The 14,478-nt window shown below is 43.4% G+C and overlaps 1 protein-coding gene across 1 annotated transcript in view; it reads left to right on the plus strand.

Moving 5' to 3' along the window:
• Positions 1 to 14,478, plus strand: part of col7a1l (collagen type VII alpha 1-like) — a 76,155-nt gene that overhangs the window by 39,970 nt on the left and 21,707 nt on the right. Inside the window, exons 59-84 of the mRNA XM_029259475.1 lie at positions 970 to 1,035; positions 1,134 to 1,178; positions 1,289 to 1,324; positions 1,445 to 1,471; positions 1,767 to 1,859; positions 2,106 to 2,168; positions 2,409 to 2,426; positions 2,523 to 2,558; positions 2,655 to 2,693; positions 2,797 to 2,832; positions 2,907 to 3,038; positions 3,584 to 3,697; positions 3,814 to 4,044; positions 4,302 to 4,409; positions 4,889 to 4,933; positions 6,150 to 6,203; positions 9,104 to 9,148; positions 9,299 to 9,340; positions 9,760 to 9,909; positions 9,962 to 10,012; positions 12,234 to 12,302; positions 12,448 to 12,501; positions 12,714 to 13,166; positions 13,431 to 13,466; positions 14,036 to 14,062; positions 14,341 to 14,400. Of these exons, the coding sequence (XP_029115308.1) occupies positions 970 to 1,035; positions 1,134 to 1,178; positions 1,289 to 1,324; positions 1,445 to 1,471; positions 1,767 to 1,859; positions 2,106 to 2,168; positions 2,409 to 2,426; positions 2,523 to 2,558; positions 2,655 to 2,693; positions 2,797 to 2,832; positions 2,907 to 3,038; positions 3,584 to 3,697; positions 3,814 to 4,044; positions 4,302 to 4,409; positions 4,889 to 4,933; positions 6,150 to 6,203; positions 9,104 to 9,148; positions 9,299 to 9,340; positions 9,760 to 9,909; positions 9,962 to 10,012; positions 12,234 to 12,302; positions 12,448 to 12,501; positions 12,714 to 13,166; positions 13,431 to 13,466; positions 14,036 to 14,062; positions 14,341 to 14,400 (2,130 nt within the window). The remainder of the gene's footprint in view (positions 1 to 969; positions 1,036 to 1,133; positions 1,179 to 1,288; positions 1,325 to 1,444; positions 1,472 to 1,766; positions 1,860 to 2,105; positions 2,169 to 2,408; positions 2,427 to 2,522; positions 2,559 to 2,654; positions 2,694 to 2,796; positions 2,833 to 2,906; positions 3,039 to 3,583; positions 3,698 to 3,813; positions 4,045 to 4,301; positions 4,410 to 4,888; positions 4,934 to 6,149; positions 6,204 to 9,103; positions 9,149 to 9,298; positions 9,341 to 9,759; positions 9,910 to 9,961; positions 10,013 to 12,233; positions 12,303 to 12,447; positions 12,502 to 12,713; positions 13,167 to 13,430; positions 13,467 to 14,035; positions 14,063 to 14,340; positions 14,401 to 14,478) is intronic.

Below are 14,478 nucleotides of genomic sequence, written 5' to 3' on the forward strand. Positions count from 1 at the left end.
TTTTTTATACCCTCTTGATGCTGGTGGCTTTGTATAACTTAAACACACATAGCCTGCACACACCCCCTTTTATAACTCTGCAATACCTACTTTCAGAAACATGCCCCTCAAATCCCCCAGCTTATAGAACATCTTGCAGAAACAAGTTAATACAGAATGGCAGTACAACAGAATGCACACAAAGAACACACAACCCCAGCTCCAGAAGTTGGGCCAGTGTGGAAAATGCTAATAAAAACAAAAAGGAGTGATTTGCAAATTTACTTTGACTTGTATTCAAACAAAAACGGTAAAAATGCAAAGTTTTGATGTTTTACCTAATCAGCTGCATTGTTTCTTGGAAAATATATGTTTATTCTGAAATTGATGCCTGCAACACATTCCAAAGAAGTTGGGACAGGGGTAGTTTAGAATCACTCCTTTTAGTTTTTAATTAGCATTTTCCACACTTTCCCAACTTTTTTGGAACTAGGATCGTATATAACAAAAGAAAACAAAATAATAGTCCATGGACACACACCTTGTCTGAACCGCTTGTCCCATATGGGGTCGCGGGGAGCCGGAGCCTAACCCGGCAACGCAGGGTATAAGGCTAGAAGGGGGGAACACACCCAGGATGGGACGCCAGTCCGTCGCAAGGCACCCCAAGGGGGACTCGAACCCCAGACCCACCCGAGAGAAAGACCTGGTCCAACCCACTGCACCACCATGCTCCCCTCCATGGACATGGCATACAAGTTAAAGAATTAAAGAGGAACTTAATAAGTAAAGTTGTTAGTGATATTATAAATAAAAATAATTTTCTCACACAGGTTTATGTTTAGGGTTTGGGTTGCGGTTAAGTGTTGTAGCAGTGCAGGAATGTACAGTGCCTGTACAGTACAGTATCTATGGGGCTGTACATCCATAGTTTATACTGTATGTGACCTGGATCCACTACTAGTGACTGCAGGTTTCCTTTGCTCATAGAAAGGTGAGAAAGGAGATCCCGGCAGGCTGGGTATAGCGGGGATGCCTGGGCTGCCTGGAACCCCAGTAAGTACAGCTCCTCCTCTTCTAGTGTGACCGGTGAAGAAACATAACCACATCCTTTAACTCACGACACCTTTCCGCACTCTTTGTGTGGCTTCCAGGGCCGACCCGGTGTGGACGGGAAGCGAGGAATGGCTGGGAAAGATGTGAGAGGAGCTCTCTGTTTGTTGTACAATTTTTAACTTGACAGCGTTATGTTCACGATGTTCTCAAGAAATGATGAGGACATTGACTGTTATGTCTCCTTGGTCCTCAGGGAGAACCAGGTCCACGAGGTGACAGTGGAACGAAGGTGCTGCTGTGTGTCTCTCCTCTTAGAAGGAGAGAAACGTAACAATGAGATTTTTGAACACACTATCGCCTCTGTTTTCCAGCAAGTGCCTTAAACTGCTATTTATTTTTATTTTCACAGGGTGAAAAGGGGGACCAGGGCACTGATGTAAGGATTGTTTTTAATTTGAGCGAATGAGGATTTAAAGAGAAAACACACTGAGTCCAGCAGAGAGTAACACCCTGCATTGCGGTTCACACCTTGCAGGTTGTGGAGGGTCTTGGACCAAAAGCTTGTCTTTATAAAGTGTGTTTTCGGTGTGAAACAGGCAGTAGTCACATAAGTGTTTGCCAGCAAAGAAAAGTAGGACTTTTTGCCATTAAATGGAAATAACTGTAAATTGAGTACAACGTAGTCTTGAACTACATTATCCACAATTCTATGCTCTGTGCTTCTGCTCTAGGGGAAGGATGGGAGTAAAGGAGAGCCGGGGCCTCCTGGTCCCCCAGGTGTTCCTGTTATGATTAACCTCCCCAATGGCCTCAGTTTAGAAGCAGTAAGAACCCCTCCACACCACACTTTACCCAGCACTCCCTTTATTTACCACTATGGTAGACACATTGTTCCCCAAGTTCCTGCCTCAGTTGGAACTGAAGTAAAATGAATTAAATAAAATCAATTAAAACAATGTACATAGCCATGTGCTGTATTGTTTCTACCTAATTGTGACCTTAACATTGTAAGTTGCTTTGGAGAAAAGCATCAGCCAAATGAATAAATGTAAATGTAAATGTACCTGCAGGAGGGCAAGTTTGAGGATGTAAGGAAGGCCTTTCCCTTTCCAATGGGACCCCCGGGTGTCACGGTCAGTGTCCTCACTGGGAGAGTCATGTTTGCATGCAGTGGTCATCAAATGGTGCAGTAGTTAAGGTTTACGTATATCAGTCATAATGGCTGGATCATCACCTGCTGGTGTTTTTATATTCAGTGCTTTTGTGCGCAGCGTCGTGCAGTTGAAGCGAAACACACTGGTAGTGCTTGGACTCAATTGCTATTCCACCTCGTGTGTGTTTGTGTGTGTTTCAATGTGCGTGTTTCTTTGCAGGGTTCTCCGGGAATGAAGGTAAAGCATTTTGCTGCTTTTGCATCAGCAGAAATGAGATGAAGAAAAGAGAAAATTTCCCATGTGTGGTCACTTTTGCTCTTCTTGCCTCAACAGGGAGAAAAAGGGAACAGAGGTTTAAAAGGAGAGAAGGTGCACTGTAGCTATGACTTAAACCAGAAAATATATATTGAATTAAAAAGCGAAAAATAAAATAAATTAAAAACCGTATTCTCCACATTTTGGCAGGGTGACACTGGTCCTCCTGGAAAACCACTGGATATAAAGGTAGGTTTTTCTAGTCCCTTAACTTTTCATGGTCGATTTTTAAGAAAATTGACATGACCAAGCTAAATAGCCGATTTTTGGTACTTCCTCTATTGTTATCAAGGATATTGAGGCATTGATGGAAACCTACGGCATCAGGGTAAGACCCAAATTCATGCTCTTGATTGACTGTCTTTCACAGTGGTTCCATAGTAACAAAACTCTGTGTCCCAGCTTCCCCTGCTGAAAGCACTGATTGACAGGTTGCTGCAAGATGGCACGGCGGATATGCTTCAGGAGGTTGGCGTTAATAAGGCGACAAAAAACGATGAGGCCCGCGACTCGAACCTCATCACTGAGTACACAGTAAGTGTGTCACTGCGGTGCTCTGTGTTTGAATTACAGCACTTGAAAACAAACTTTCCCGCTGAGTGTGCTATTCTTCCAGCGACATTACAGTCACTTCAGACTTTTGATCTGGCGCAGTGGATGACTTTGTTATGTTTTTAAAGAGTACACTGTAGGGAGTCGACTCTGGAGGCTAGTCACAGGAATATTTAACAATATATCTAATAATGTATTCACTGACTAGCAATAATTCACTCTATTTTAATAATTAACTGGCTGCATTGTTAAGGTTAAGTAATCAGCTTTACAATTATTTACCCATTTACACTGCAGGGTATTTTTTCTGAGTCAATTCAGGGTAAGTACCTTGTTCAAGAGTACTACAGCAGGAATGGGACTTAATATAGGAACCCTCAACACAACATTACCGGCTGTCTATTAAATAGGATTTTTTTTGGGTATTACAGTACCGTCAAAGCCCTGTTCTGTCATGTTATCCTCCTGTCAAAATTTCCTAACCATACAGCAGACACCCTCAAGTGATGTTTTTTTCTCGTGAACAGAGCCATGTGAGGTATGAGGTTCCAAGCGAACCACTAACAGAAAGTGATGTGACTTGGAGAAACACCAGCTCTGGGATATTGCAGGAGGACATACTGCTCTTTCCCCAGTTTCCTGTAAGACAACAACCCCCCCCACTGTCACTGTCATATTGTTCAAACTGCCTCTCAAACGTGGGCACTCCATGGCATGTGGCGCCATTCCCTAGAACACCACACTTAACCTTTTTCAGGGTGTGTGGAATGAAACAGAAGCAGACAAGAAGGTCCACAGAGAGAGTGACCTGGTGAAAGAGCACACGCAATCCATCGGTGGAGATGTTGAGGTCCTACAAGCTGGTGAGAAGGGCGGCAGCATTATGGGACCCTCAGCCAAGGTAGGGGTGCAGATGTCTCATTGCTTGCTTCAGCACCCACTGTTATCGCATCTCTGGGTGCACAGTCACACACATGAAATGTATGGCGTGCTTCACTGTGCGCCATCACAGAACCACCACATTGTTGACCCTGCTTGACATCCAGGACTTCCTGTGTCCACCATGGATCTCTGGAGCTCTTCTGCGTGCTCTGCTGGAGAATTTGCAGAACTTGAGCAGGACTACTTCTGCGTGTCCTCAGGATGCTTGCAGTAGTTTGTCACCAGTGCACTAAGAGAACTGGTTGGTGACTGGGTCACATTTCTGTGTGTTTATGTGTCAAACACTTTCTGTCACTCCTACAGGGGTCATCCAGAGCTTCAGTGCCGGACATGGGGACCGTCCAGCTAAGCCAGAAAGACCTGCTGAGGAAGACGTCGGCAGACAGGAAGAAGGCTAAGGACAAGGGGAAGGTAAAACTTTTCAGGATTGTTGTTAAAAACCCACATTGTCATGAAACATATAAAATGGCTCCATGAGTATTTTACTCCCATATTGTATGTGTCCTATTCTCATCATTTAGCTGCCATCAAGTACTCCATTGTAGCCTTTCAGTCTTTTGTTTACCACCTTTAATTTTATTGATTAAAAATATGATTGCTGTAGTTTACTGTGACCAGAAAAAAAATGTATGTGTGAAAGGGAGTAAAACATATTAACACAACCTGTCTGCATAAACATAGCAGTATGAACAACCATCACTATGGTAAACTTGCAAAACTTTTCTAATACATGTATAGAGGTTGTGAATACATAATGAAAGCTAAAGTTACTATATTTTATCCTGTTTGACCAGGAATCCAGAAATTTAGACATACGGTTGAAAAACATGAGTATGTATTTCCAGTGCTGAATTTTTTATTAATAACCTTTAACTGAAATTCTTGACCAGGATAAAGGGAGCAAAGGAAGACATAAAAGACAGGAACAACACTTGGTAAAAAAAAACCTTGAACACTGCCTGAGCACTCCGAGTGCCCTGAACACACACACACACACACACACACTTTCAGAACCGCTTGCCCCATACGGGGTTGCGGGGAACCGGAGCCTACCCAGCAACACAGGGCATAAGGCCGGAGGGGGAGGGGACACACCCAGGACGGGACGCCAGTCCATTGCAAGGCACCCCAAGCAGGACTCGAACCCAGGGGACACTGGAGAGCAGGACCCGGTCCAACCCACTGCGCCACCGCACCCCCCTCAGTTCCCTGAACATGTCCCGTAAATATGTCCTGACTCTGTGTTGCTCAACTTTCATAGCTTGTAAATGGAATGTACTCCTTCAGTTAGTGTATTCAATGTAGTGAAGAACTCTCAACCTTATTGCTTTTATGCTGCTGTTTTCAATTCTACAATAATCCACACGGATGTGAAACAAATTAAATAAATCCATGTAGATCACAGATAATCCATTGTATCGGCCAGTAGTTGGAGTAATGGTCAATAAATAGCTTCCCCCCTCAGAGTCAAAGGACCCAGGTAGTTTAACAATGTTAGTCTCTTTGGAGAAAAGTATCGGCTAAATGATTAAATAACAAAAATAATCAAAGTAAATGTAAAAATATACTGTTCTTATACTGTATAATGTTGAACTGATGTAATACTAACTCTTAAATTTAACTTCACATTTACTATTTTTCTTAAACAATCACATTTAATTCAAGAATATCTGAAAAGGTTGATGATCCCATACACACGCACACACACACTTTCAGAACCGCTTGTCCCATATGGGGTCACGGGGAACCAGAGCCTACCCGGTAACACAGGGGGTAGGGCCGGAGGGGGAGGGGATACACCCAGGACGGGACGCCAATCCGTCACAAGGCACCCCAAGCGGGACTCGAACCCCAGACCCACCGGAGAGCAGGACCCAGTCCAACCCACTGCGCCACCACACCCCCTGATCCCATACATAAAAACATAAAATATGATTAATCGTGCATTCCTCATAATGCCGTAGCTCACTAACACTGCTTTCACCTTGTCACTTGTACTTTACTGACTTTACCGCAGTTTAGTTAAGTACAAAATAAATACAGTAGCTGTGTTGTTTAATGTTTTTTCAAATAAAATCTGAATTCAGTTGTTCGAACCTAAGAAAACCAAGAGGAATTTGACTCAACACACTTTGTTCTGCTGATCTCAAGGGTGACAGGCGTGAGGAGGACTTCGACAGCAGTGAAGACATTTACCAGTATGAGGTACACCGCTGTTTTCACTAATAACATCTTTGATAAAAGCTAAGTCCTATTGGATAAAGCAATGTTTGACATTTTTGTGGGTGATTTACTTTTCACATTTATTCATTTAGCTGATGCATTTCTCCAAAGTGACTTACGATATTAAACTACCTATAATTATTAACCCATTTATAGAGCTGGATAGTGTTACTGGAGCATTTCTTAAGGTTAGGACAGTGCTTAGGGGTACTACAGCCAGAGATGGGTATCAAACCTGCAACCTTTGGCCCTAAAGGCAACAGCGCTAACTACTATGCTACCTTTTTAGAGTAAAAACTTGTGAATGTGTGAATGAATGTTCTGGTATTTGTTCGTAGGCATTACCAATCCATTGTGTTTGCGTAGGCATTTCGGAACTGGACTGAAGCCGGAGTTACTGTGTTAATACAGTACAGTGTATAAGATCTGTGCCTCCAGTACAGTACAGTATCACCCTGTAATTCATAAACACTATGTTGCATAAGAGTGAGAGCTGTGAAAGTTAATAGTTATTATGAGACTGTTCCTGGTGCTACTCAAAAACATGACTTCTGTTGAAGCAGTTCACACACACACACTGGCTGAAACCGCTTGTCGTGGCGAGCCGGAGTCTAATCCGGCAACACAAGGCACAAGGCTGGAGGGGGAGGGGACACATCCAGGATGAGACACCAGGTCATCCCAAGGTACCTCAAGTAGGACTTGAATCCCAGATCCACCAGAGAGCAGGCCCTGGCCAAACCTGCTGCGCCACCGCACCCCCTGTTGAAGTAGTTGTTGAAGATTAATGATTGCTTCTTAAACTCCAAACCTGGAAAAGTAATTAAGAAGCGTGGTGGACCTGAACCTCGCCCAGACAGGAAGAACAGTAGAGCGTGATTCCTCTCTGTAGGGAAAAATGGAACGCCACCGCAGTCACGGGTCGACCCGCACGCACTTAATTGCACACCCACTCTTCTATGGTAAATTGAATGAGATAATTAATTGAGCAATGATTAATTAAAGTTCAGTTTGTCGCCCCACCCGGTAAACTTTGATCCTGGGAAAGTGCGCTGCAGCGGTGGTGAAGCCTGTGTCATTCTGACTGTGGATATGAAAATATTTATAGGAGACAGCTACAAAGTAAAAAGTACATATGAGTTAATATGAATTGGCCTTTACCACATACCTGTCTTAAAAAGCAGTTACGTTGTAATGATCGGCCTGTGGGCTGCACCCTCATTGGTATTCCTGCTTTCGTGCTGTCGTAGCATCTCCTCTCAGGCCCTGGTGTCCATATGTTTTTATTAGTGTTGCTTTATTGGTATTGACCCACTTGACCCTCAGCTCGCATCCTCCTCCCCGAGGAGATGGTTGCTGTGTTCATCAGTGACTGTGAAATGCCACAAATGTCAGTCTTCCAGCTCAGATTTTACGGGCTATGTCCCAGCCCCGGCTGCAGACGTAGAATGGAAAAAGTAAGCGAATAATATTGCGCTGTGTTCACAAGAAGGACCCGTGGAAACCTCATCATCCTCTTTACAGGAGAATGCAATTTGGGGAAGGCTTTGTTCCCTTACCGCTGTTCTCAAAAACACAAATAATTTATTCTAATTTTATTCCTGACACCAGCCTTACATTCCAGTCAGTAGTTTGTATTTGGAAGAAACTGGGCATTTAATTTGATTTTTTTCAACCCAGAATATACTTGCAACAGCGGGACCGATGGAGTCACGGGAAGAAAAAGATGGGATATTTGTGTCTGTCAATAAGCTTGTTAGAGAGCCAGGCATGCTCATTGGTGGGTTTTCTCACTTTTCTTGAGGGAGGGCTGCTGGCTACAGGGTGTCTTACATTTACTCATTTATCTCATACTTTTCTCCAAAGTGACTTACACTGTTACAGTATGTACAATTCTCTACCCAGCTGGGTAGTAGCAGCTCTAACAACTACACTACCTGCTGTCCCACAACAATGTATGACTGGGGAAAGTCAGATCTCACACACACACACACACACACACACACACACACACACACTGTCTGAAACCGCTTGTCCCAATCAGGGTCGCGGCGAACCGGAGCCTAACCCGGCAACACAAGGCGCGAGGCTGGAGGGGGAGGAGACACACCCAAGACAGAACACCAGTCCATCACAAGGCAACCCAAGCAGGACTCAAACCCCAGACCTGCCACCGCACCCCCCCATGTTAGATCACACCAGTGCTGATTACATACACACATTAAATACATTACAACAGACTTTTCATTGGTTCAGCTGACACTTTTCTCCAAAGCGACTTACAGTGTTAAACTACGAACAATTATTTACCCATTTATACACCTGGGTAATTTTACTTACTTTCACAGCCATTCATTTAGCTCATGTTTTCTCCTAAGCAACTTACAATGAATTACCCTTTTATAAAAGTGAGCAATTTTTACAGGACTAATTTAGAGTGGGTCCCTTGTTTAAAAGTGGGATTTGGGCTTGCAGCCTTTAAGTCGAGGGGTGGGAGCTGTAGCCACTACACAACTTACAGGGGAGCCCCTTTGGCTTGATTTTTACTGCTGACTCATTTGGACTTTATCAGTCATTTATGTTTGTACTGTACTCAGCATGGTGGTAAATGTTTTTCAAGTATAATGTTACTCTTTTATCCAGTAAACTTATCACTTCAGGTTGAATTCGCAAAAGTAGACTCCACCATTTCGCAGGGAAAGAGGCGCAGCTACAGAGCCTTTGCACTTCGTACTAGTAACTGAAGATGATGAGAGTGGACAGCGCTGAAAGCAGCTAATAGAGTTAATAATAAAAGGAGAGTGTAACAGATGCATTCCAGTGCGTACTCCTCATCGTCAGTAAAATGTCATCTTAATTCTGCGTTTTTATTTTTCTTCAAGCAAGTGTTGCTCCCAGCGGAGCCTTCAGGTCCAGCAGAAACAGCGGTAAGATTTCTTGTCATGTACCTTTACTGCTGCTGCACCTGGTCTCTGCCACCGCACCTCATGCCACCAACTACCTCTCTGCTCAGAGGTAAGGCCTTGTTTTCAAACATCTAAATTATTTTATGTTTTTTTTTTTTTTTTTCTGAACAGGGAGAAAGCCAAGCAGAAAACCACAATGGAGGAATTAAAGAGGTACTTTTTGATTAACGTGTCCTTTATGTGCTATCTCCGCTTTGGGGCACCCAGATATTACCCCGAATGTGGGCGGCACCAGGAATATGTTCTGTAGGAGTTCTGGGTCAGTAAGACCTGTAGTAAAGCCTGAGACTGTTCACTGATCGGTGACACTCTGGGTGATGCTTACCACGCCCACACTCAGACAGCATTAGATGTGACCACATAATGGTCAGTGGCCAGGCTGTGACGCGGTACTGGGTTTGTCCCGTCGCTTGGCAGCAATGCGACCTCACCTTTCCAACACAGCTGCCGACTGGTAGAGTCACTTGTATGTTCACCTGTGCTCGACCCCAGTAGGTGGAGTAGGTACATATGGACTGAGTTGTCCATATCCATTACTGCAGTCACTTTGGCTCATTCATTTTTCCCCACAGGGCAAACTCTCAATCGCTAGCCGCCAACTAAGTTCACAGGCACAAAGGGAGCAGGTTGGGATGAGACCGTTGAACTCCCCTCTGCGCGGCACCGACACCTTGTTCAGCTCTTCTCTGCCAGTTATCTGCGTATCGAGTCAAAGTCATCTTTAGTTCCCAGAATTTATGTGTTTGGTGTTGTTGCATCTTTGTGTCAAAGCAGGGTGAAGTCACCATAGTGGCTCCCCTGTGGAATCAGGAAGAGGACGGAGAGGTAGGGGTGTCACTTTATTAAACTGGACTTTTTTCCATGGGGTACCTCCCAGTAAGGCTGTGTTGTGCTGTGCTGTGCTGCGCTGTGCTGTGCTGCGCTGTGCTGTGCTGTGCTGCGCTCACCTTCCTTGCTGCATGCCAAGCAATGGCACCCATCTCCACACTGACACCGGTGCAGGAATGACCTCCTCATGTGCTTTGGTGATGTGCTAAAGGCCAGCTTGTACCTGCAGAGCTGCTGTGAAATGATGAGAAAAAGACTAACAGTGCTGAGGAACGCATTGCAGAGGAAATATTACAAGTCATCCGTCTAAAAATATCTTCATTAGTCCATTGTCATGCAAGTTGCAAGATCTGCATGGTTTATAATTCGTAGATACTCGTGTAGATAGCAATATGCACTGTTTAAAATATGTTGAGAAAGTCTCATTTTCGCTGGCCTGCATATACAGTCCTTATGTACAAATGAATGCTCAAAAATGGTCAAAGCACTCTTCAGTCATCGCAGTTTGTGCACTTCGCTTCTACTAATGTTGCTGTGAATTTCACCAGTGCAAATGGGCATCCACGCATTTTCATTTTCAAATACTTACGCAACACTGAGATGAATCATAAGTTTGCCAGTTTTTAAATGATCATTAAAAGATCAATAGCAGCAACATTTACTGGGCGCCTCGGGCAACAAATTACAAGGATTTGTGGTATTCAATTGCCGTGAGAGGAAATGATATCCCAGCATGCATTGCGCACAACCCTTGGCTTTTTGGCTGTATAAATGAACACAATCAGTTTGTGCATATGATGATGAAGCGAAGCTTGCAAGCACTCAGGAACACTTCTCAACCTCAATTTCTGATAATGTGATCTAGTCAATGTGGGGGGGATATTTAAAAATATGACTGAATGAAATCTCTTTTTTAATTTTTAACACAGGATTTTTCCTAAGCTCACTCAGGTCGCCACCATGCCACTGGCGTGACTGAATATATGTCCTGAAGCGCGTTTAAGCCGTGATGTTTTTAAACCCTGGGAAGTGGACTGTCCACGCAGACAGGAGCAGTATTACATGACAAGGAGCTCATCGCACACCCATGACACATGCTTCATTTTCTACCTACCATACAGCATAGGGCTCAGTCGAGTAACTCAAGAGTATGTTGCCCAGGGAAAATTAATTGCTAAAAATTACTTTTGTATTCCCTCTCTGTGACAGACAGGAATTTGAGCCATGTTTCCTTCTCATCTATGGAATATAACAGAGTTGACAGAACAGCTACAGAGCTCAGTCTAAACAAAGTCTGATGTGTCCACCAAGAAAAGTGTGTATAACTCTGTTGATACGCCACTGGTGTTACTTATTTATTGAAATTAAGACAAAATGCTAATCTCCATTTAAACAGACTGTAATAGGTCTCGGTGATTAACTATATAACAAACAATCTTTTCAGCCAGAGTTTGTAAAGGCTTATTTCTGTCTTCTTGGTACACTTTTTTGATGAGTCATATTTATCTGAAATAAATGGGAACGTGCATTTTTGAACTTACTCGCTGTGTTTAAATGTTCCTCAATTTTTTAAATGAATTGAATTCAGTCTCTTAAATTGACAATAATGTCCGATTCCTTAATAATGGTAAATTTTTATACACTGTTGTATATTTCTGCCTGTTTTCACTGGTGAAATTTTTTTGTGTATTTAACCACATTGTGCATGAAATAGTAAATGTGATTTAATGTCTTCTTAAACAAGTCTCAGTGTCATTCATTTTAACGTGAACCCACAGGTTTTCCACTTTTTGCAATGTGGACTTGAATAGTAAATATTTCATAATCCCCTTAATGTGATCCATTTGAAAGACAAAATTAAACACATGGAAAATGCTGGAAATTCATGTTTCTGTGCGAGAACCAGGTTCATATGATGTGCTGTTTTCTAGGGGTTATTTAGACTCCACACTGTTCTTCACAGAAGAAAAATAAATTTATGAATTGAAATTAAATCATAATGCTCACTTGTAATATTCTCTGACTTTTTATAGTTACTTTAAAAAAAATCAGTTTGATTTAAAGGTTTAAGAACACACAGAGACTTTTTCACGTGCACGCACATGCACGCGCGCCCCATGCGTCTGCTGCATGCGGTGTTTTGAAGTGGTTTGACATGATGCGAGTGCTGAAGCGCAGATTCATTCGCAATGACCTCTGAACCTGTGGAAATGAGCAGGGTGCCATGGTGAGCTCGTCGGGGGTCCGGATGCGCGTGCGGAGGAACGCGCCTCTGCTGGAAAACACGGTGAGTGCAGTGGATGGGACTCAGACACCCGGCAAAGTCAGTAGTTCCTTTCCTTTCCTGAAGGTCAGAAACTTGCTGTGACGTTTTGATGTGGTGTGGATTATACCTGTCAGAGCCACTACTCTCATGTAATGTTCTCTTTCAGAGCAATATGCCTGGGGCCCCAGGAGCACGATGGCGCTACCAGAAGAGACATAAAGTGAGCGATTCCCTTACGAGCTGTTTGCTTTCTTTGCATTTTATCTAATCTGACACATTATACTCTTTGCTTGTATGTCTGACTATTTTTTTTTTACTTAATCAGTTAAGTTCTAAAGCAAAGCTACAGTTTGACCCTTTTAATACAGGTGCGTAGATTGTGTGTTGCGCTTTTATTCTAAAGGAAATTTGTTTTTTCTTTTAATGTCACAGAGGAAGAAACAGGAACGCAAGGACATCGAGCTGGAGCCCAATTCCAGAGCTCAGACAGTATCGGAGAGGGAGATGGAGACAAAGCAAGACAGAGAGAGGAAGATAGACCAGGCCTCGGAGAAGATGGAGGAAGAAGCTGAGATGGAAACAGTTAGAGAAAGGGTGGAGCAAGACCGGAAGGAAGAAGATCTTGAGGTGGAGATTGGGAGACTAGAGCAGGAGGGTGAGAAAGATGGGTTTGATGCAGAGACGGAGAGGATCGAGCTGGAAAGGGAAAGAGAGGAAGAGTTGGACATGGAAGGAGAGAGAGAGAGGCAGGAGATGGAGAGAGAAAGGGAGAGGCTGGACTTGGAAGAGGAGAAAGAGGGGGAGGATGATTTGGAAATGGAGCGGGAAAGAGAGATGGAGTGGCACACTGGACGAAGTTATAGACCAGAGTATGATTACTTAAAGGTGAGGTTACACTGTGAAAACCCAGGGCTTTGTGTTCTCCATAGGTGCCTTTCAGATCACGCAGAGTACATCATGTGATTGCAGGAAGACGTGTAGCACCTTAATGAGGAACTTCTTTCTGTGTGTGCTTGTTTCTGCTCTGTGTGGAAGACTGGTTTATGCAGAGAAGGTGTGTGTGTGTGTGTGTGTGTGTGTGTGTGTGTGTGGGTGGGGTGTTTTGGATTTCTATGTGTGTGTATTCATGCCTGGCTGCTATTTTGAAAGGGTGCTCCGGGCGAAAATGGACTCCCGGGAGAAAAGGTATGTACAGCCCCCCTGCCAGCATCTCATCTTCATGTGTTTTTAACCTTGCTGATTAATTTACCTGGCCTTTCTGAACTCTGTGTCAACGATTTGAGAGATTTTCGGTGCTACATAATACCTTTCCATTGGTAATTTTGCTTCCAGATTGCTGTCAAATCAAATACAGGATGTGTAATTTTCACCCGTTCCACCTACACCTCCTCCTCTGACATCACAGAGCTTCATTGGGAATGTGAGGAAATTGCTCCTGTCACTCAACAGGGTGAAACTCATAAAGCATTCCGAGCAGAACTCATAGAACATTCCGGACACCTCTTCCGAATTGCGCTTTGAAGTCCCCAGACTTCTATTTTTACACAGGCATGACTAGGAAGCCTGATCCGGGTGTCAAATGCTTGCGCAGTTTGCGAGTGTCTGTGTTGAAACAGAAAATGTCATCAAGAAAACCAGTGACTGTATATTTATTTGCTCATTTATTTAGTGCTATGATTTTTTTTAATTTAGAAGCTGCAATATTAGATTCTCGTGCTCTTTTTTTATCTGTTTGCTTTCATGTTCCTATAAAGGGTGAAGTTGGAGAAAAGGGACAAAAGGTAATATTTCTTGTTTATTCACATGCTTTGAATTGTACACTTAATGTGCAAGTGAGAGGCAGGAGTGGTTAAGGCCATGGACCTGTTATCTGAAGGTTGTCAGTTCAAATCTCAAGGGAGCCCTGTTACAGTGTTGTAGGGTACAGAATGCAAGTTGGCTTATTCCATTAAAAATTAATGGCTGAAAACTCACTTAATTGTAGTGATAGATTTTTTTGTATTATTTTTGTTGTTATCAAGCTAAAAAATACACTTTCACTCACCCTTTGGGTTCACAGGGGGAGCCAGGTGTTGGTCACCGTGGCCCTGTTGGACAGGCAGGCCCCCCAGGACAGAAGGTTTGTTCACAGTTTCTTCACAAAAGCATCCAGAACCTAAAATTCTTCAACAAAAGCTGGATGGTTCAGAAATGTGAA

Source organism: Scleropages formosus, chromosome 2 (genome assembly GCF_900964775.1).
Source record: "Scleropages formosus chromosome 2, fSclFor1.1, whole genome shotgun sequence".
NCBI lineage: Eukaryota > Metazoa > Chordata > Actinopteri > Osteoglossiformes > Osteoglossidae > Scleropages > Scleropages formosus.